Source organism: Scyliorhinus torazame, chromosome 9, assembly GCF_047496885.1.
Source record: "Scyliorhinus torazame isolate Kashiwa2021f chromosome 9, sScyTor2.1, whole genome shotgun sequence".
Classification (NCBI taxonomy): Eukaryota; Metazoa; Chordata; class Chondrichthyes; order Carcharhiniformes; family Scyliorhinidae; genus Scyliorhinus; species Scyliorhinus torazame.
Window position 1 is genome coordinate 48,422,460 of NC_092715.1, and position 22,636 is coordinate 48,445,095.

The 22,636-nt window shown below is 47.8% G+C and overlaps 1 protein-coding gene across 2 annotated transcripts in view; it reads right to left on the reverse strand.

Moving 5' to 3' along the window:
* The window catches only part of LOC140429174 (uncharacterized), a 254,567-nt gene that overhangs the window by 173,034 nt on the left and 58,897 nt on the right, over window positions 1-22,636 (reverse strand). For both annotated transcript variants that reach the window (XM_072515841.1, XM_072515842.1), the window contains exons 8-9: window positions 10,230-10,645; window positions 1,576-1,730 (exon numbers count right to left, since the gene is read on the reverse strand). In XM_072515841.1, the coding sequence (XP_072371942.1) occupies window positions 1,576-1,730; window positions 10,230-10,645 (571 nt within the window). The remainder of the gene's footprint in view (window positions 1-1,575; window positions 1,731-10,229; window positions 10,646-22,636) is intronic.

A 22,636-nucleotide genomic window follows, 5' to 3' on the forward strand; every position in this document is an offset into this window, starting at 1 on the left:
AACTGCACATTAAATGGCAAACGTAACCAAGGCAGATTCCATGAATTTTCACAGCTACCCACCCAGACGTCAGTGATCACAATGAGTCACAATGTCCTTGAAACTCTGTTTTCCTCATGAGGAATTGCAGCTCCAGTCCTTCCAGGAGCCACTCTGATTCCAGCTGACAGCAGCTTTACTCCGCCCGATCCTATGGGCACAATCCTCACCATAAGGCATACTATTCCAGATCTCTCTTCGATCAGCTCCCCAATGCAGCTTTCTTGGTCTTCTTTATCAGCACAGTTGACCTACTTCTGAGACTGTGTGTCCGGACTACATGCCAATGCCTAAACACAGTCACGAACCCAACTGTTCCGCCACGCTGATGCCAAGAACTCTGTTTACTTCCCAGCTCTCTGTCAGACACCCACCCCTGGGCTTCACTGAGCTCCAAAGCCCTAGTTGACCTGCTTCCAACAACAACAGTTTCACTGAGATATCAACCCTTCAACATTACCGAGCTACCAACTGTTGCTGGACTTCGCTGATCCCCATCTCTTTAGTAGCATGGAGTCATCACCTCCCCCTGGGATTTTCTTACTCCAAGATCCCTATGGGTTTATCGGATCCTCAGTTGCACAGAGCTAGTGACCTTCAGTTGCCCTTTCAGCTCCGGACTAAACATTGTTCAGGTGGGCTCACTTTTTGCACTGCACCAGGTACCGTCATCATTATTTCACCCAACAGCACCACACAGGCCCGATCCATCTCCGCTCAGGCCATACTTCACATGGTTTTAAACAAACAGAAGAACGTTTATATTGGCATGGAGACAGAATCCTTGCCCAGTTAAGGGCAGCAGGCGTATTCTCAGAGCCAATCAGAGCTACTTTCAGGCCCCTTAACCTCCACCCCCAGCATCAGTGGGGCAGAAAAATTCAGCCTATTGTTTTAGGTCGATGGCCTCCCAGGAGCTGTGCCTGTCGCAGATACTGCCTGTCCTGCTGAGTATTCCCAGCATTCCCAGTGATTTCCTCCAGACATATTGACAAAATTTGAGAGGCCATGCTCTAGTTAAAACTGCTGCTGGTTCTTCGCACTGTTACTTAATGTGGGGATTTGATAATCATAGAATCATAGAATTTACAGTGCAGAAGGAGGCCATTCAGCCCATCGAGTCTGCACCGGCTCTTGGAAAGAGCACCTAACCCCCGCCTCCACCCTATCCCTGTAACCCAGTAACCCCACTTCACCTTTTTGGACATGAAGGGCAATTTATCGTGGCCAATCCACCTAACCTGCACATCTTTGGACTGTGGGAGGAAACCGGAACACCCGGAGGAAACCCACAAAGACACGGGGAGAACGTGCAGACTCCGCACAGACAATGAGCCAAGCCGGGAATCGAACCTGGGACCCTGGAGTTGTGAAGCAACTGTGCTAACCACTATGCTGCCGTGCTGCCCCAGTGATATATTGCAACAATTAGTTGTTTGAAAAGGCTCCATTAACCATTCTATCAAGTTATTTATGGTTAGTCTTGTTGCTACGTCACACTTAGGAAGCTATTAATTCAGATCTTTCCATCACTACCTGTTTGAAGGAGATTTGAGGCTGTTTCTTTACTGAGTGCCAATGGTGCATATTCCTGGAGGATACTGTACAGTTTCTTGGAAGAACTTGACCAGTTATTCCTTGCATGTTGTCTGCGTGAGGGATCCATGCTGTAAATGTCTCTGAAGTGTGTCCTACAAAGCAAATTAAAGTTAAGATAAATAGTATTTAACAATGAAACAAACCTACTTCCAACTTTCTGCACAGCAATTAAACTATAATAGGTAACAGGCACAAAACTATTAGATCATATCCAGATAAATTTGATTGATGGCCAGATTGAGTCTTTTAATTTTATTCTTATTCTATTCACAATGACAGCCACCCATCATCACACAAACAGCTACACTGCTGCTTTTTTCACTGTATAGGTTTGCCATGAGGGGCTCATTTCCAGCACAAAGTGCCGACAAATACGGGCTGCGATCTCACCAAAGCAGCTGTCAAGAAACACCCGGCCAATTGTGCCATAAATGTACAGCCATCTGGGATGGCCACATCCTGATTACAAAATGGACACTTGCAAAGACTGCAGGGAAAATTGGACAATGCTAAGAAACAAGCAGGTGCAAGCTCTGTCTGTTGATTAGACCCTTAAACGCTCAGACAGGACAGAAACTACCAAACGATTTACATACTAATGAGCCATCTCTGGGGACAAAAGGGAAACATTTAGATACACAATGTTAGGACAGACTCCCCGGCGCCAGAAGAAGCTAAGACAAAGCTGACTGACAGTCACCAGGACACGCCCAGCGATCAGGGAACCACCTCTCTATTGGAGGAAAATCGATACCGATGATTGGGAAAGACCCAATTAGTTGAGGCCAAGTTCAAGGCCCGCCCAAAAGACCGCGAAGCCCTTTTGGGTATCAAAGGTATCCCCCAAGGGAAAATGCCCTTTTTTGGCTGTGGCTCTCAGCGAAGAGAGAGACCAGCCTAGCAGCTACAGCAGACCAAGTAAGTTCCAAGTCAACGCACGCTACGAGATAGACGCTTCTAGTTGCTACCCTGTAAACAGCTCAACCCAGCAGCCTCAGAACCGAGCAACGGCCATTGTTCCTCTGACTGAGTGGGCGCCCGAAGCTAAGTATAGGCTTTAGTAATAGTGGTAGTTTAGTTTGTAGAGTTTATGCATGAGTAGATTTGACTGTGTGTAAATAAATGAGCATTGCTTTTGAACTTACTAACTGGTGTATCGAGTCATTGATCAGTATTCGGTTCTGAACCTTGTGGCGGTGTCGAAAGATACCTGGCGACTCTTGAGCAAACGTGATTAAATGGAGCCAAATTAAGACCCAACCAAAAGTTAGCAACAAATGGCACTTAGAAATTTTTCCGTTAAATCGCGGCCAGTATCTGCACTCCTCTCTCCTTCTTTGTTCACTCAATAATCTGCCAAATTAATCGAGTTTCAAACAACCTAATAAAAAACCAAGCATTGTGCTTGTTATTAATCAATGACAACCCAGTCAACTTGCTAAAGCTCCAAAGATTATTTTACAGTCAATACTCAACAATGATATTGGTCCAACTTGACCATGTTCTAAGAAAGCTTCTTTTCAGATCTTTACTCTTCTCTAATCCCAATCTTCTCAAACTCGAACACAATAAAAATGTAAGACCATAAGACCATAAGACATAGGAGCAGAAGTAAGGCCATTCGGCCCATCGAGTCCACTCCACCATTCAATCATGGCTGATTTCAACTCCATTTACCCGCTCTCTCTCCATAGCCCTTAATTCCTCGAGAAATCAAGAATTTATCAACTTCTGTCTTAAAGACACTCAACGTCCCGGCCTCCACCGTCCTCTGTGGCAATGAATTCCACAGACCCACCACTCCCTGGTTGAAGAAATTTCTCCTCATCTCTGTTCTAAAGTGACTCCCTTTTATTCTAAGGCTGTGCCCCCGGGTCCTAGTCTCCCCTGCTAATGGAAACAACTTCCCTACGTCCACCCTATCTAAGCCATTCATTATCTTGTAAGTTTCTATTAGATCTCCCCTCAACCTCCTAAACTCCAATGAATATAATCCCAGGATCCACAGACGTAAATACAGCAGTCACTGCAAATCTGAAATAAGAACAGAAAATGGCGCAAGCGATCAATAGATCAGGCAGCATCTGTGGAAAGAGAAGCAAAATTAACATTTCAGATCTGTGGCCATCCATTTGGCTTGGAGGATATTTAAGGCAAAATGCTCATAGCACGCACTGAGCCAGTGAAAAGAGATTGGGTAATGAAAATATGAGAGATCGGTGACCGGACATGAGGAAGTGAATGAATGGGAAAGAAATGTTATTCAATGTGAGAACAGGTTTGGCTGGCTGGAAGAGAATAGTGGTGAATGGAGACTGGTTGCACCATTGTTCAGTGCGAGTTCAGACGCTGCTGAGTTTTGAACCTCCCCACCCGACTTTTACCACAACATTTTCAGACTTGGTCAAGAAACTGTCAGGATTTTGGACACCTCTTGAATAGCCATGGGAGAAGATAATCCATTTGGAAGAACTATCCACTTAGCTTTCTTCACAAATCCAAACAACTCTGGTCATCTTAATTCCAATCAAACTCCTAAAAAGTTATTTTCTTATTATTTAATGGACGTGGGCGTCACTGGTATTTGTTGCCCACCCCTAATTGCCGTTCGGAAGGTGGTGTTGAACCGCCTTCTTGAGCCGCTGCAGCCCATGTGGTGCAGGCACACCCACAGTGCTGTTCGAAAGGGAATGTGACCCAGCGACAATGAAGGAATGACGATATAGTTCCAAGTCAGGATGGTGTGTGGCTTGGGGCAGAAATTGCAGGTGATAGTGTTCCCATGCAGCTGAAGCCGTTGTTCTTCAAAGTGGCAGAGGTAACAGGTTTGCAAGGTGATGTTGAAGAAGCCGTGGCAAGCTTTTGCAGTGCATCTTGTGTATAGTGCACACGTCTGGCCACTATTCATCAGCGGTGGAGGGAGTGAATGTTTTGGTTTGTGAATGGGGTGCTGATTAAGCCGGCCGCTTTGTACTGGATGATGATGAGCTTCTTGCACGTTGGACCTGCACTCACCCAGGCAAGTGGAGAGCATTCCATCAAATTGTCGCCTTGCCGATGTTGGACAGGCTTTGGGAAGGCGGGAGGTGAGTTACTCGCCTCAAGATTCCTAGCATTTGACCTGCTCTTGTAGCCACAGTACATCTAGTTCAGTTTCTGGTCAACGCATTCAGCTCCTGACTTTATTATTTTGGTTTAAACATGGAAAAAAGAGCTGAACTCCAGAGGTGAGGTGAGAGTGACTGCCCTTATCATCAAGGCAGCATATCACCGAGTATGACATCAAGGAGCCCGAGCAAAAATAGAGCCAATGGGAATCAGTGAGAAAATTCTCCAATGGCTGGACTCACATCCAGCAAAAGAGGATGTCTGTGGTCATTAGACCATAAGACGTAGGCGAGAAGTAGGCCATTCGTCCCATCAAGTCTGCTTCACCATTCAATGAGATCATGGTCAAGCTAATGTAATCCTCAACTCCACTTTCCCGCCTTATCCACATAATCTTTGACACCTTGACTGATTAAAAATCTGTCTATCCCAACCTCGAACATAATTAACGTTCCAGCCTCTACAGCTCGCTGCAGTAAAGAATTCCACATATTCATTACCCTCAGAGAAGAATTTCCTCCTCATTTCTGTCTTAAATAGGTGAGCCCTTACTCTGACGTTATGCCCTCTGGCCCTCGACTCTCTCACAAAAGGAAACATCCTCTCAGTATCATCTCAGCTCCAGGACATCACTGCAGGAGTTCCTCAGGGTAGTGTCTGAGGCCCAATCATCTTCAGTTGCTTCATCAATGACCTTCCTTCTATCATAAGGTCGCTGCTGATTGCACAATGTTCAGCACCATTCATGACTCCTCAGATACTGACGCAATCATGTCCAAATGCAACAAGACCTGGACAATATCTAGGCTTGGGCTGACAAGTGGCAAGTAAATTTGTGCCGCATAAATGCCAGGCAATGACCATCTCCAAAAAGAGAGAATTTAGCCATCACCCCTTAACATTAAATGGCATTAATACCGTTGAATCCCCCACTATATACATACTAGGAGTTACCATTGATCAGGAACTGAACAGGACTAATCATATACGTACCATGGCTAAGCAAGGCTGCGTACTTAGCCCCCTACTTTACTGCCTGTATACACACGACTGGGTGGCAAAATTTGGTTCCAACTCCATCTGCAAGTTTGCTGACGACATGACCATAGTGGGCTGGATCTTGAATAACGCCGAGTCAGAATACAGGAGGGAGATAGAGAACCTAGTAGAATGGTGCAGCGACAACAATCTCTCTCTCAATGCCAGCAAAACTAAAGAGCTGTTCATTGACTTCAGGAAACAAAGTACTGTGCACACCCTGTCAGCATCAATGGGGCCGGGGTGGAGATGGTTAGCAGTTTCAAATTCCTCGGGGCACACATCTCCAAAAATCTGTCCTGGTCCACCCACGTCGATGCTACCACCAAAAAAGCACAACAGCACCTATACTTCCTCAGGAAACTATGGAAATTCAGCATGTCCACATTAACTCTTCCCAACTATTACAAATGCACCATTGAAAGCATCCTATCTGGCTGCATCACAGCCTGGTATGGCAACTGCTCAGCCCCGGACCGCAAGAAACTTCAGAGAGTCGTAAATTCAGCCCAGTCAATCACACAAACCTGCCTCCCATCCATTGACTCCATCTACACCTCCCGCTGCCTGGGGAAAGCGGGCAGCATAATCAAAGATCCCTCCCACCCGGCTTACTTACACTTCCAACTTCTTCCATTGGGCAGGAGATACAGAAGTCTGAGAACACGCACGAACAGACTCAAAAACAGTTTCTTCCCCGCTGTTACCAGATTCCTAAATGACCCTCTAATGGACTGACCTCATTAACACTACACCCCTGTATGCTTCACCCGATGCCGGTGCTTCTGTAGTTACATTGTATACCTTGTGTTGCCCTATAATGTATTTTCTTTTATTCCCTTTTCTTTTCATGTACTTAATGATCTGTTGAGCTGCTCGCAGAAAAATACTTTTCACTGTACCTCGGTACACGTGACAATAAACAAATCCAATCCAATCAAATACAAGTGCAGGTTAAAAGCCAGGAATCCTGTGGCATGTAACCTCCTGAACCCCCCAAAACCTGTCGACCATCTACAGGGTACGAGTCAGGGGTGCAATGGAATTCTCTCCACTTGCCAGGATCCAACAACACTCGAAACCTGACACCATCCAGGCCAAAGCAGCCCGCTTGACTGACATCTCATTCACAAATGGTCACTCCCTCCACCACCGACGAACAGTGGCAACCATGTGTACCATCGACAAGATGCAATGCAGGAACTCATCAAGGTTCAAACCAATGACCATTACTATCTAGAAGGACAAGGGAGCAGACATATGGGGAACACCACCACCTGGAAATTCCCATCCGCGTCACTCACCATCCTGACTTAGAAATATATCGACTTTCCTTCACTGTCACTGAGTCAAAGCCCTGGGACTCACTCCTTAATAACAATGTGGGTGTACCTACAACACATGAACTGCAGCAATTCAAGAAGGCAGCTCACCACCACCTCCTCAAGGGCAGTTAGGCCCTTGGCAGCGACGCCCACATTCCAAAAATTAATTTAAAAAACACTCGGCATGATTTTCCGCTCCCACATCGCCCGCAGCTGTTTACCGGTGGCAAGACAGCCTGTCATTGGCCAGCAGCAGGTTGTCAGCAGCGTTTTGCATTGCTTGATGGCTGCGCTGCCAGGGAACTTTCTGCGGGGATCGCCATTGGCAGGCCTGGAAGATCCCGCCGCTGGGAAGGACCGGAAACCTCAACCCACTGTGTGCCTTTATTATCAGGCACATATACATATTCGATGTGTTTGTATGATGTCATCCAGATGTCAAAGAACATCAGAATGTAGGAGCCATTGGAAAATAGCGATCATAATATACTGAGGTTCAATAATAAGTTGGGAAAGGATAGAAATCACTCACGGATTAAGATCCCAGGCTGGAAAAGGGAAAGTTTTAGGGGTCTAAAAGTTGAACTGGAACAAGTTGATTGGAAATGCATTTTGGTGGATAAAAGAGTGGATGAAAAATGAGAGACTTCCAAAAGAGAGATGAATAGGGTGCAATTTTTAAAAGCAAATTATGGCGGATGCTGGAATCTGAAACCAAAGAGAAAATGCTGGAAAATCTCAACAGGTCTGGCAGCAGTCGGGAGAGAAAAGAGCTAACGTTTTGAGTCTAGCTTTGTCAAAGGGTGAAGAGGGTGCAGGTTCGGTACATACCCATGAGAAAGGTGTCTATCATGGATGACTTAGGTTATTGAGGAGAAAATAAGGAAGAAAAAAGAGGCATATGGTACATGCCGGAATAACAATAGCAATAGAAATCAGGAAGAATATCTCAAATGCAGGAGAGAGGCTAAAGCAGAAATAAGGAAGGCTAAGAGGAAACATGAGGAAAGGATGGCAGACTGCACTAAAACAAATAGTATAATGAACATATTAATAGTAAAAGATTAGTGAAGGATAGAGTGGAGCCCATAAGGGAGACGCAGGGTAAGATGCTCACTGAAGCGTAGGGTATGGCAGTGGTACTAATTGAGTACTTTGCTTCTGCCTTTACCAAAATAGAAGATGCTGACCGTGGCCCAAATGAAAATGTGGGTGTTGAGCAACTGAGCAGTACAGTGATAGATAAATAAAAGGTGCTAAAAAGACAGGTAACACTGCAGGTAGAGAAGTCGCAAGCCCCGGATGGAATGTATCTAGATTACTGAGAGTAGCAAATTGTGGAGCCGTTGACAGAAATATTCCAATTCTCTCTGAGCACAGGATTAGTCCTGGGGGCTGCAGGGTTGCAAATGTGATACTGTTTGTTTAAGAAAATGGCAAAGGATAATGCAGGAAACTACAGACCTGTCAGCTTGACATCAATAGTGGGAAAACTGATGAAGGCCATAATACGGGGTAAGATAAATATACGGTTATAGAAAAAAAAGTTAATACTAGACAGTCAACATGGCTTTGTCAAGGGCAGGTCATGCGTGGAAAATTTAAATGAGTTATTTAACAAGGTGACACAGGCAGTAGATGAGGGTAGTGCTCTGGATGTTGTATATTTGGACTTTCAGGAAGCATTTGATACGGTGCCACATAGCAGATTGTTTAGCAAATTAGAAATGTTTGGCATTGAAGGGTCCTTGGCAGCATGGATTAGAAGTTGGCTAAGAGATAGGAAACAGAGGGCAGGTGTGGATGGGCATTTCTCAGACTGGAGATGAGTTAAAAGTGGTGTTCCCCAAGGCTCAGTGTTGAGACCCTTAATTTTTCTGATTTATATAAATGATTTAGAGGTAAGTGTTGAGGGCAAAATCTCTAAATTTGCAGATGATACTAAGCTAGGGAAAATAGTAAATTGTGAGGATGACGCTGAGTGACTTCAGAGGGACATTGATTCACAAGTTGGCCAAATGGGCAGACACTGACAGATGAATTTCAATGCAAAGAAATGTGAGGTAATGCATTCTGGTAGAAGAAACATAGGGAGACAGGGTACAACTTTGAGGAGAGTAGGGGCAGAGGGACCTTGGGGTTCGAGTGCAAAGTTCTCTGAAGGTGGCCAGGCAAGTTGAAACAGTTGTTAAGAAGGCTTATAGGATCATTGGGTTTATAAGTAGAAGCATAGAGTATAAAAGCAAGGAAGTGATGCTACACCTCCACAAATCATTGGTCAAACCACATTTGGAGTATTGTGTTCAGTTCTGGGCACCTTATTTAAGGAAGGATGTTAAAGCCCTGGAGAGAGTGCAGAGGAGATTTACTAGAATGATACCAGGAATGAGGAATTTTAGATACAAAGAAAGATAGAGAAATTGGGCTTGTTCTCCTTGGAGCAGAGAAAACGTAAAGGCGACCTTATTGAGGTGTTCAAAATTCTGAACAATTTTGACAGGGTAAAGAAGGATATTCTGTTTCCATTAATTGATACGTCAGTGACGAGGAGTCACAATTTCAAGATGGTCAGCAAGAGAGCGAGGAGTGAGATGAGGAGAAACGTCTTTACTCAGAGTGTTGTTGGGATTTGGAATATGCTGTCTGGGAGAGTGATGGAGGCGGAATCCATAGGAGGTTTCAAAAGAGAGCTGGATATATATTTGAAAGTGATATATTTCGAGGGCTATGGAGATAGGGCTGGAGAATGGGACTAGCCAGGTGGCTCTTTTGGGAGCTGGTGTGGTTACAATGGGCCAAATGGCCTTCTTCTGTGCTGTAAAATTCTATGATTCTATGTGCGCTGAATTCTCTTTAATAATCCACTGAAATCGTTTACAACTAAACATTTTTGTGGTACATATAAGTGTAGCTGGACCAGACATTATTTATCAATGATAACTATTGTACAGAATGCCTCTGCTGTAAAAAACGATAGATAGATACATCGTCACAAGGAGTGAGTTTCATGATCTTTTCATTTGGAGCTGCAATTTATACATACATCTTGACCCCCTTAGTGTATGAGTCATCTGTACAATTTATAAGTGTTTTATGGTAATTGCTCATTTTAAGACTAACCTTATTGGCTGAAGCCTGTAAACACTAGGAATGCAGTTTTCATCCAGCATGTACCACTCCTGAAGGAGCCCAATTGCTTTCCCTAAGTCTGTTGCAGACTGAGTTCGAGCGTCATTCATGTTATTTGTCTGAGGGATATGTGGGGGCAGGATTTCACTGGCACCCGTGTCACAGCTTTCCGGCAACTCCACTCTCAGTGGAACCGAGTCGTTAGTCAGATCAGATTTTCCACAGTGAGATTCCCCGTGGAATCCAGCGCTCTGAGTCCCAGTGTGGAGTTCAGGATTGCGATGCCATTGCTGCTGGACTCCCATCTCCATTTTCCTGCCATCAATGGAGCTCAAAATAGCTTCAAAGTCACCTTTAATGATGCTGTCGGGGTTGAAAGGCGAGTCGCACTTCTGTCCAATTAAAAGCTGCAACAACAAAGGAAGGCTTCTTTGTACAGTAACTTCAGGAACAATTACATTCAAAATGAGGGCCAGGCCTCACACCCAAATATGAGAGGGTCACCCAAACCAGCAGTCAGGAACTCAGGAGCCTCAGCCCTTGACTCTGTCCAACAGGTATGAGGCACTTGCTCCCTGTGTGGATGGCGAACAGGGTTGCAGGAAGGATGAGTCAGCTGACCAAGGCACCATGGTTCAGCAGGCCATTCAAGGGGAGGGAGTAAATAGGCAAGTTGTAGTTGTAGGGGATTCTATTATCAGGGGGATAGATAGTTATCTTGTGAGCAGGATAAAGAGTCCCGCATGGTATGTTGCCTGCCCGGTGCTAGGGTGCGGGACATCTCTGACCGGCTTGAAAGGATACTGGAAAGGGAGGGGGAGGATCCAGTTGTTGTGGTCCATGTTGGTACCAACAACATAGGCAAGTCTAGGAAAGAGGACCTGTTTAGAGATTATAAAGAGCTAGGATTCAAATTAAAAAACAGGTCCTCAAGGGTCATAATCTCCGGATTACTGCCCGAGTCACGTGCAAATTGGCATAGGGAGGCAAGAATAAGGGAAGTTAACACGTGGCTGAAAGAGTGGTGTGGGAATGAGGGGTTCCTTTTCATGGGACACTGGCATCAGTTTTGGGACAGGGGGACCTATACCGTTGGGATGGTCTCCACCTGAACCGAGCTGGGACCAGTGTTCTGGCGAAAAGAGTAAATAGGGTTGTCAATAGGACTTTAAACTAAAGATTGGGGGGGAAGGGAAAGTCAGGGAACCAAGAGGTAAAGTAATCAGTGGGAAGCGTAGCTGCTTAGGAATACAAAAAAGCACGAAAAGACAGAACTCAGGAGAGGTTACAATAGTCCTCATCCCACAAAATATGACACAGTGTATGGAAAGGCTCAGTAAACCAAGGTCCACCACACTAAGAAAACAAAAAGGGACGGTCAATAGAGAATTAAAGGTGCTATATTTAAATGCACGCAGTGTACGGAACAAGGTAGATGAGCTTGTGGCCCAGATTGTGACTGGCAGGTATGATGTGGTAGGCATCACAGAGACATGGTTGCAGGGGGTTCAGGACTGGCATTTAAACATCCAGGGATTCACAACCTATCGAAAAGACAGAGAGGTGGGCAGAGGGGGCGGGGTTGCCTTGTTAATTAGGAATGAAATTAAATCAATAGCACTAAACGACATGGAGTCTGTGTGGGTAGAGTTGAGGAACCACAAAGGCAAAAAAACCATAATGGGAGTTATGTACAGGCCTCCTAACAGTGGTCAGGACCAGGGGCACAAGATGCACCACGAAATAGAAAGTGCATGTCAGAAAGGCAAGGTCACAGTGATCATGGGGGACTTTAATATGCAGGTGGACTGGGTAAATAATACTGCCAGTGGACCCAAGGAAAGGGAATTCATTGAATGTTTACAGGAGGGCTTTTTGGAACAGCTTGTGATGGAGCCCACGAGGGAACAGGCCATTCTGGACTTAGTGTTATGTAATGAGCCAGACTTGATTAAAGGTCTTAAAGTAAGGGAACACTTAGGAGGCAGTGATCATAATATGGTCGAATTCAATCTCCAATTTGAAAGAAAGAAGGTAGAATCAGATGTAAAGGTGTTACAGTTAAATAAAGGTAACTACAGGGGCATGAGGGAGGAACTGACGAAAATCGACTGGGAGCAGAGCCTAGTGGGAAAGACAGTAGAACAGCAATGGCAGGAGTTTCTGGGAGTAATTGAGGACACAGTACAGAGGTTCATCCCAAAGAAAAGAAAGGTTATCAGAGGGGGGATTAGGCAGCCATGGCTGACAAAGGAAGTTAGGGAATGCATCAAAGCAAAAGAGAAAGCCTATAATGTGGCAAAGAGTAGTGGGAATTCAGAAGATTGGGAAGGCTACAAAAACAAACAGAGGATAACAAAGAGAGAGATAAGGAAAGAGAGGATCAAATTTGAAGGTAGGCTAGCCAGTAACATTAGGAATGATAATAAAAGTTTCTTTAAATACATTAAAATCAAACGGGAGGCAAAAGTTGACATTGGGCCGCTCCAAAATGACGCTGGTAATTTTGTGATGGGAGACAAGGAAATAGCCGAGGAACTGAATAAGTATTTTGCGTCAGTCTTCACAGTAGAAGACATGAGTAATATCCCAACAATTCAGGAGAGTCATGGGACAGAGTTGAATATGGTAGCCATCACAAAGGAGAAAGTGCTAGAGAAACTAAGAGGTCTAAAAATTGACAAATCTCCGGGCCCAGATGGGCTACATCCTAGAGTTCTAAAGGAGATAGCTGAAGAAATAGTGGAGGCGTTGGTGATGATGTTTCAACAGTCACTGGAGTCAGGGAAAGTACCAGAGGATTGGAAAATCGCTGTTGTAACCCCCCTGTTCAAGAAGGGAACAAGGAAAAAGATGGAAAATTATAGGCCAATTAGCCTAACCTCGGTTGTTGGCAAGATTCTAGAATCCATTGTTAAGGATGAGATTTCTAAATTCTTGGAAGTGCAGGGTCGGATTAGGACAAGTCAGCATGGATTTAGTAAGGGGAGGTCGTGCCTGACAAACCTGTTAGAGTTCTTTGAAGAGATAACAAATAGGTTAGACCCAGTAGAGCCAATGGATGTTATCTATCTTGACTTCCAAAAGGCCTTTGATAAAGTGCCTCACGGGAGACTGCTCAGTACAATAAGGGCCCATGGTATTCGAGGCAAGGTACTAACATGGATTGACGATTGGCTGTCAGGCAGAAGGCAGAGAGTTGGGATAAAAGGTTCTTTTTCGGAATGGCAACCGGTGACGAGTGGTGTCCCGCAGGGTTCAGTGTTGGGGCCACAGCTGTTCTCTTTATATATTAACGATCTAGATGACAGGACTGAGGGCATTCTGGCTAAGTTTGCTGATGATACGAAGATAGGTGGAGGGGCAGGTAGTATGGAGGAGGTGGGGAGGCTTCAGAATGATTTAGACAGTTTAGCAGAGTGGTCCAAGAAATGGCTGATGAAATTCAACGTGGGCAAGTGCGAGGTCTTGCACTTTGGAAAAAAGAATAGAGGCGTAGACTATTTTCTAAACGGTGACAAAATTCATAATGCTGAAGTGCAAAGGGACTTGGGAGTCCTAGTCCAGGATTCTCTAAAGGTAAACTTGCAGGTTGAGTCCGTAATTAAGAAAGCAAATGCAATGTTGTCATTCATCTCAAGAGGCTTGGAATATAAAAGCAGGGATGTACTTCTGAAGCTTTATAAAGCATTAGTTAGGCCCCATTTAGAATACTGTGAGCAATTTTGGGCCCCACACCTCAGGAAGGACATACTGGCACTGGAGCGGGTCCAGCGGAGATTCACACGGATGATCCCAGGAATGGTAGGCCTAACATACGATGAACGTCTGAGGATCCTGGGATTATATTCATTGGAGTTTAGGAGGTTGAGGGGAGATCTAATAGAAACTTACAAGATAATGAATGGCTTAGATAGGGTGGATGTAGGGAAGTTGTTTCCATTAGCAGGGGAGACTAGGACCCGGGGGCACAGCCTTAGAATAAAAGGGAGTCACTTTAGAACAGAGATGAGGAGAAATTTCTTCAGCCAGAGAGTGGTGGGTCTGTGGAATTCATTGCCACAGAGGGCGGTGGAGGCCGGGACGTTGAGTGTCTTTAAGACAGAAGTTGATAAATTCTTGATTTCTCGAGGAATTAAGGGCTATGGAGAGAGAGCGGGTAAATGGAGTTGAAATCAGCCATGATTGAATGGTGGAGTGGACTCGATGGACCGAATGGCCTTACTTCCACTCCCATGTCTTATGGTCTAAATCCATTAAAGGGAGAGGTTGGTTGAACTCCATGATACATTTTGGGGTTCTGAAAACGCCTCGCCCGTTCAATTGGGGGCTCGAGGGGGATAAAAGTCTATCTATTGGATTGGCTTTTGTGAACTTAAAGACAGTGAAGGATTGTTGCTTTTCCGGTGTGGTATTTTAGTTTAAGTGGGGAGAGTGTTGTGAACAATTGCTCTTTCAGAGGCTCAGACGTTTTTGGGGGTGGAGAATGTTACACGTAGTACCTTACAGACAGAAACGAAAAGCAGACTGTTAGATTTGGCAAGAACATTGCAGTTAACATTACCTGACAAAATGCGAAAAGATGAGGTAATTATGGTGGTGGTTAAGCATTTAAAGTTGCCTGAGATAGAGTTTGACTCATTGGAAATGGCAAAAATTCAGTTGCAAATTAAACAAATGGAACATCAGAAAGAATTAAAGCGGCTGGAATATGAGAGTGAGAGAGAGGAAAAAGAAAGCGTAAGAGAGTGCGAGGAAAAAAAAGAGAAAGCGAGAGAGAGGAAAAAGAAAAGGAGAGAGAAGAAAGGAGAAAAGAAAGAATAGCCCGAGCAGAACAAAAAGATAAAGAGAGGGAATTTGAACTTCAGAAAATGGCCATGAAATATGACAATCAGTTAAAATTGGCAGGCGTAAAGGGAAACGTACAGTTGGATGATAGTGATGAGGATAGTGAGAAAGAGCGTCATAGTCGAAGGCTTGGTGGGAATCTATTTAAATATGTCCAAGCATTGCCAAGGTTTGACGAGAAGGAAGTGGAAGCCTTTTTCCTTTCATTTGAGAAGGTAGCTAAACAAATGAAATGGCCACAGGACATGTGGGTGTTAATGATTCAAACAAAGCTGGTAAGTAGAGCTAGTGAAGTGTTTGCATCACTACCGGAGGAGGTATCTGGAATGTATGAGGAGGTGAAGAAATCCATCTTAAGTGCATCTGAGCTAGTGCCTGAAGCTTACAGACAAAGGTTTAGAAATTTAAGGAAAGAATTTGGTCAAACATACATGGAGTATATTGCAGGTTTTTAGTTTCAGTTTAAAAGCAGTGTCTGTGTGTTTCCAGAGAGCTGCAAGTTTTGCAGTTTGGTTTTGCTGAGAGCAGCTAAAAAGTGCCTGGCTGGTTTTGCTGAGAGCAGTTTAAAAGTAGAAAGCCAGTTTGCGACAGTCTCTGCCATTCTACAGAAAAAATATATATCCTTTAACCTGATGTGATACTGTTTAACGGTGTTAAGTCTCATGGAAGTTTGAAGGAACATTTTAAGGAATTATTTACTGTTGCAATATTTTTTGAGTTAGCTTTGAAGTAAGGGGTGTTAAGAGATCATGGGCGAAATTCTCCGGAAACGGCGCGATGTCCGCCGACTGGCGCCCAAAACGGCGCAAATCAGACGGGCATCGCGCCGCCCCAAAGGTGCGGAATGCTCCGCATCTTTGGGGGCCGAGCCCCAACATTGAGGGGCTAGGCCCGCGCCGGAGGAATTTCCGCCCCGCCAGCTGGCGGAAGAGGCCTTTGGTACCCCGCCAGCTGGCGCGGAAGTGACATCTCCGGGCGGCGCATGCGCGGGAGCGTCAACGGCCGCTGACAGCATTCCCGCGCATGCGCAGTGGAGGGAGTCTCTTCCGCCTCCGCCATGGTGGAGACCGTGGCGGAGGCGGAAGGGAAAGAGTGCCCCCACGGCACAGGCCCGCACGCGGATCGGTGGGCCCCGATCGTGGGCCAGGCCACCGTGGGGGCACCCCTCGGGGCCAGATCGCCCCGCGCCCCCCCCCCCCCCAGGACCCCGGAGCCCACCCGCGCCGCCTTGTCCCGCCGGTAAGGTAGGTGATTTAATTTACGCCGGCGGGACAGGCATTTTAGCGGCGGGACTTCGGCCCATCCGGGCCGGAGAATCCAGCATGGGGGCCCGCCAACCGGCGCAGCGCGATTCCCGCCCCCCACCGAATATCCGGTGCCGGAGACTTCGCCAACCGGCGGGGGCGGGATTCACGCCAGCCCCCGGCGATTCTCCGACCCGGCGGGGGGTCGGAGAATTTCGCCCCCAATGTTTATTTAAGATGTTAAGTTGAGTTCATGGAATAAACCGTGTTTTGTGTTTAAAAACCCACGTGTCCATAATTGTAATCCCACACCTAGGGAAAAAGCCGTGAGCTCGGAAAAGCAACAAATCCATTAAAGGGAGAGGTTGGTTGAACTCCATGATACATTTTGGGGTTCTGAAAACCCCTCGCCCATAACAGTGACAAAAGGGTTTTTAAAACCCCTATACACCCACACACATACACAAAAACAAGACTAAACAAACGCAGTTCCCTGCAGAGGCTGGAGTTTGGGAACGTCTCTTTTTAAAAAGGATTTTTTAAAATTTTAAACCCGACGCTGTTAATCTGACAGAATTCTGATCACAGCAGACACGAAAGTTCTTTCAGACAGTGAAACTGTCCTTGACGACTCTTACTTATCACACCTTTGCGGACTTTCAGTCAAAAACCCGATGAGTTATTCTGATGGGACGTTTCTGCTGAATGTTTAACACATTCTAGACCACATGTAAAACAAAGGTGGGACAGGGAGAAAGAAAGAGAAAGAGTTCGTCTTGCAGTCTTCTTCTGAGGCACCCACACTCTCTCTCCACCGAGAGATTTAAAAAAAAAATGTTCAGAGAATTCTTCTCTCGAGTCAGCAAGGGTCTGTGGCTCGGAAACAGCAGTTCTTAGTTAACTTAGATATACAAAGCATCGCTTCCCTCTTCAGGTACCTCCCACTATCCGTTGACCCTGTGGTTTCTTGAAGAGTGGCATACTCACAGTGCCGAATTAGTCTGGAAGACTTTTAAAATGATAACTCCAGGGGGAAGATGTCCAAAATTTCAATGCCCTTCAGATTTTTCCGAAATGGGTTCCTCACAGTACGTCCACTGTCAAATAGCACACTTTCAACGTCTGACTACGAGGAAGCTCTGTGGAGCAAGTCTCTGATGCCTCCTCCTGACAACTTACATTTACAAATAATTATATATAATAAATATAGGCCGGACATCTCCGTTGCGAGTCTGCCTCTCTACCACTACAAGCGAAGATGGAGAATTTGGCGTTCAGTCAAATCTCCCATTCGCTGCAGCGAGAAAAGTAGAAAAAACACAGAAACATAGAAAATGGGAGCAGGAGGAGGCCATTCGGTCCCTCGAACCTGCTCAGTCATTTATTATGATCATGACTGATCATCCAACTCAATAACTTGTGCCCACCTTCCCCCTGCCCCCTGTGGTGATCCACTGTATTAGGGGATGTAAAGTAGGACCTGCACTACAGATTCGCCGGTAGCTCCTGCCGGCTGGCTCCGCCCAGGGAGAACTGTATAAATGTGCATGACCTCCAGTGCCCTGCCATTTCGCCAGCTGCAGCAGGAGGCCACGCATCTGACTGTAATAAAGCCACAGTTGTACCCAACTTTAGTCTTTGTGCAATTGATCGTGCATCAATTTATTACAGTCAGATTTTACACAGAATGATATCCGAATTAAGCCCGATCGCCTGCAGCTGGATCCTCACTCGCCCGATGCCAGGAAAGACTTTACTCACTGGCTAGCACGTTTTGAGGCTTACCTCAATGCGGCAGACCCTGCGCCAACGGAGGCTCAGAAGATAAATGTCCTGTACTCCAGACTGAGCTCCAGCATGTTCCCGTTGATCCAAGACGCCATGACTTACACAAAAGCGATGGAACTCCTCAAAGAACACTACGCGCAGAAGGCGAACACGCTCTTCGCCAGGCATGTACTTGCCACCCGCTTGCAACTACCTAGTGAGTCCATCGAAGACTTCTGGGGGGCCCTAATTCCACTCGTCGGAACTGTGACTGTCAGGCCGTCACGGCCGCCGAACACGCAAATCTCCTCATGCGTGATGCCTTCGTGACGGGGATTGCGTCGGACCGCATCCGAGTACGATTGCTGGAAGGGGCCACGCTCGAACTGGCGGAGACGAAAACCTTGGCGCTCTCCATGACGGTCACATCCCGTAACGTACAATCGGACCTCTACCGCCGCGCTGCCCACCCTTCTACCCCTTCCTACCCCTCCTGGACCCTGCCGACGACCTCCTCAGCCGGGGCCCTGCCTTCGCAATACGCCTACGCCACACGCCGATCCACGCACCCCGGGGGACCCCGCTGCTATTTCTGTGGTCAGCAGAAGCATCCCCGCCAACACTGCCCGACCCGCACTGCAGTTTGTAAAGCCTGCAGTAAAAAGGGCCACTTCGCGGCAGTGTGCCAGGCCCGCGCAATCGATGCGATCGTGCCCGCTATCGCCCCCTCCCCCACGCCAGACGCACAATGGGAGCCGCCATCTTCTCCTCCCGGGTCCATGTGCGACCAATGGGCGCCGCCATTTTGTCCCCCTTCTGGTCCCGACCCCTCAATGTGCGCACCATGGGCGCCGCCATCCTGTTCCCCACAGGGTCCCCGGACATCCCGACATCGGAACCGCACACGCTTGCCACCTGAAGCATCCGATGGCTACCCACAGCTCGCTTCGATGACGCTGGACCAATCTCTCCCGCACAACCTGGCCACCGCGTCGACAACGGTTAAAATCAACGGCCACGCGACCTCGTGCCTGCTGGACTCCGGGAGCACCGAAAGCTTCATTCACCCAGATATGGTAAGGCGCTGCTCCCTCGCGGTCCACCCTGCCAATCAAAGGATCTCCCTAGCCTCCGGATCCCACTCTGTCCCGATCCGAGGCTTTTGTACAGTCACCCTCACAGTCCAGGGCGTCGAATTTAGTAACTTCCGCCTCTATGTCCTTCCTAATCTCTGCGTTGCACTCCTGTTGGGCCTGGACTTCCAGTGCAACCTCCAGAGCCTCACCCTCAAATTCGGCGGGCCCTTACCCCTCCTTACCGTTTGCGGCCTCGCGACTCTCAAGGTCGATCCCCCTTCCCTTTTTGCCAATCTAACTGCGGATTGCAAGCCCGTTGCCACTAGTAGCAGACGGTACAGCACCCAGGACAAGACCTTCATCAGGTCCGAAGTCCAGCGGCTGCTTAAGGAGGGTATTATCGAGGCCAGCAACAGCCCCTGGAGAGCCCAAGTGGTAGTGGTTAAAACTGGGGAGAAACACAGGATGGTCGTGGACTACAGCCAGACCATCAATCGGTACACGCAGCTCGACGCGTACCCCCTCCCACGCATATCTGATATGGTCAATCAGATTGCACAGTACCGGGTCTTCTCAACAATTGACCTGAAATCCGCCGACCACCAGCTCCCCATCCGGAAGTCGGACCGGCCATACACTGCCTTCGAGGCAGACGGTCGCCTCTACCACTTCCTTAGGGTCCCTTTCGGTGTCACAAATGGGGTCTCGGTCTTCCAAAGAGAGATGGACCGAATGGTCGACCAGTACGGTTTGCGGGCCACCTTTCCGTACTTAGATAATGTCACCATCTGCGGCCATGATCAGCAAGACCACAATGCCAACCTCAATAGATTCCTCCGCACTGCTACTCTTCTCAGCCTGACCTACAACAAAGAGAAGTGTGTGTTCAGCACGACCCGGTTAGCCATTCTCGGCTATATAGTCCAAAATGGACTTCTCGGGCCCGACCCCGAGCGCATGCGCCCCCTCATGGAACTTCCCCTCCCCCACTGCCCCAAGGCCCTCAAATGCTGCCTGGGGTTCTTTTCCTACTAAGCTCAGTGGGTCCCAAACTATGCGGACAAGGCCCGCCCACTCATCCAGTCGACCCAATTCCCCCTCGCGGCCGAGGCTTTCGCCCGCATCAGAGCAGACATCGCCAAGGCCGGGATGCGCGCAGTGGACGAGTCACTGTCTTTCCAATTAGAAAGCGACGCTTCAGACGTCGCCCTTGCCGCCACTCTAAACCAGGCAGGCAGACCCGTGGCATTCTTTTCCCGCACCCTTCATGCCTCTGAAATTCGACACTCGTCCGTCGAAAAGTAGGCCCAAGCTATCGTTGAAGCTGTGCGGCTTTGGAGGCATTACCTGGCCAGTAAGAGATTCACTCTCCTTTCGGACCAACGGTCGGTAGCCTTCATGTTCAATAACACACAGCGGGGCAAGATCAAAAATGATAAAATTTTGCGGTGGAGAATCGAGCTCTCCACCTATAATTACGCGATCTTGTATTGCCCCGGTAAACTCAATGAGCCCCCAGACGCCCTCTCCCGAGGTACATGTGCCAGCGCACAAGTGGACCAACTCCGGGCCCTACACGACAGCCTTTGTCACCCAGGGGTCACTCGATTGTACCATCTGGTCAAAGCTCGCAATCTGCCCTACTCCGTCGAGGAAGTAAGGACAGTCACCAGGGACTGCCAGGTCTGTGCGGAGTGCAAGCCGCACTTCTGTGCGGAGTGCAAGCCGGACCGTGTGCGCCTGGTGAAGGCTCCCCACCCCTTTGATCGCCTCAGCGTGGATTTCAAAGGGCCCCTCCCCTCCACCGGCCGTTACACGGGGCTGGTTTAGCACACTGGGCTAAATAGCCTGCTTTGAAAGCAGACCCAGGCAGGCCAGCAGCACGGTTCAATTCCCATACCAGCCTCCCCGAACAGGCGCCGGAATGTGGCAACTAGGGGCTTTTCACAGTAACTTAATTTGAAGCCTACTTGTGACAATAAGTGATTTTCATTTCATTTTTCATTTCATTCTCAGTGTGGGCGACGAGTACTCCAGATTCCCCTTCGCCATCCCATGCCCCGATATGATGTCTGCCATCATCATCAAGGCCCTCAGCACCATCTTCGCCCTGTTCGGTTTCCCCGCCTACATCCACAGTGACAGGGGATCCTCATTCATGAGCAATGAGCTGTGTCAGTTCCTGCTCAGCAGGGGTATAGCCTCCAGCAGGACGACCAGCTACAACCCCCGGGGAAACGGGCAAGTAGAAGGGGAGAATGGGGCGGTTTGGAGGGCTGTCCAAACAGTCCTACGGTCCAGGAACCTCCCAGCCTCTCGCTGGCAGGAGGTCCTCCCTGACGCTCTATACTCCATCCGGTCACTATTGTGCACCGTCACTAATAATACACCCCATGATTGTGTTTTTACCTTCCCCAGGAAGTCCACATCCGGGGTGTCGCTCCCGACTTGGCTCGCTGCTCAAGGACCGGTCCTTCTCCATAGGCACGTCCGACTCCACAAGGCGGACCCCTTGGTGGACAGGGTTCACCTGCTCCACGCCAACCCTCAATATGCCTACATTGCGTTCCCTGATGGTCGCCAAGATACTGTCTCACTCAGGGACCTGGCACCGTCAGATTCCACCCCAACAACCCCCCCCCCCCACCTCCCAGCGCGCCGCCAATATTGACCCCACCAGACCACCCCCCCACTCCCCTTTTCCGCACAAGTGGACGAAGAGGACTTCTGCACGCTCCCGGAGTTCCCCGATGACTGGCCAGCATCAGCACCACCATCGCTGCCACCTCCACCACCGCCAGCACCGACTTCGCCGCCACCGTTACGCCGCTCCCAACGAAGCACCAAAGCACCAGACTGCCTGAACCTTTGACGGACTCCGGACCATCAACATGGACTTTTCTTTCCCTACCACTGTACAGAATTGCACTAATTGTATATAGTTTCACGTCACCCCCGCCGGACTCATTTTTAACAGGGGGTGAATGTGGTGATCCACTGTAATAGGAGATGTAAGGTAGGACCTGCACTACAGGTTCGCCGGTAGCTCCTGCCGGCTGGCTCCGCCCACGGAGAACTGTATAAATATGCATGACCTCCAGTGCCCTGCCATTTCGCCAGCTGCAGCAGGAGGCCACGCATCTGACCGTAATAAAGCCACAGTTGTACCCAACTTTAGTCTTTGTGCAATTGATCGTGCATCACCCCCCCCCCCCCCCTCAGATCCTTTGATCCCTTTTGCCCCAAGAGCACTATCTAACCCCTTCTTGAAAACATATGTTTTGGTCTCAACTTCTTCCTGTGGTAGTGAATCCCGCCCATTGTATCTACACAAACAATTATATAAGAATAATCATCTTCATCAGGTAACCGAAGAGAAGTGACCATTCACTTGGTTATGTTATATTACATGTGCTATGATAGCAGCAGCCATTTAATTAACATTAACCTGGTATAAACCATC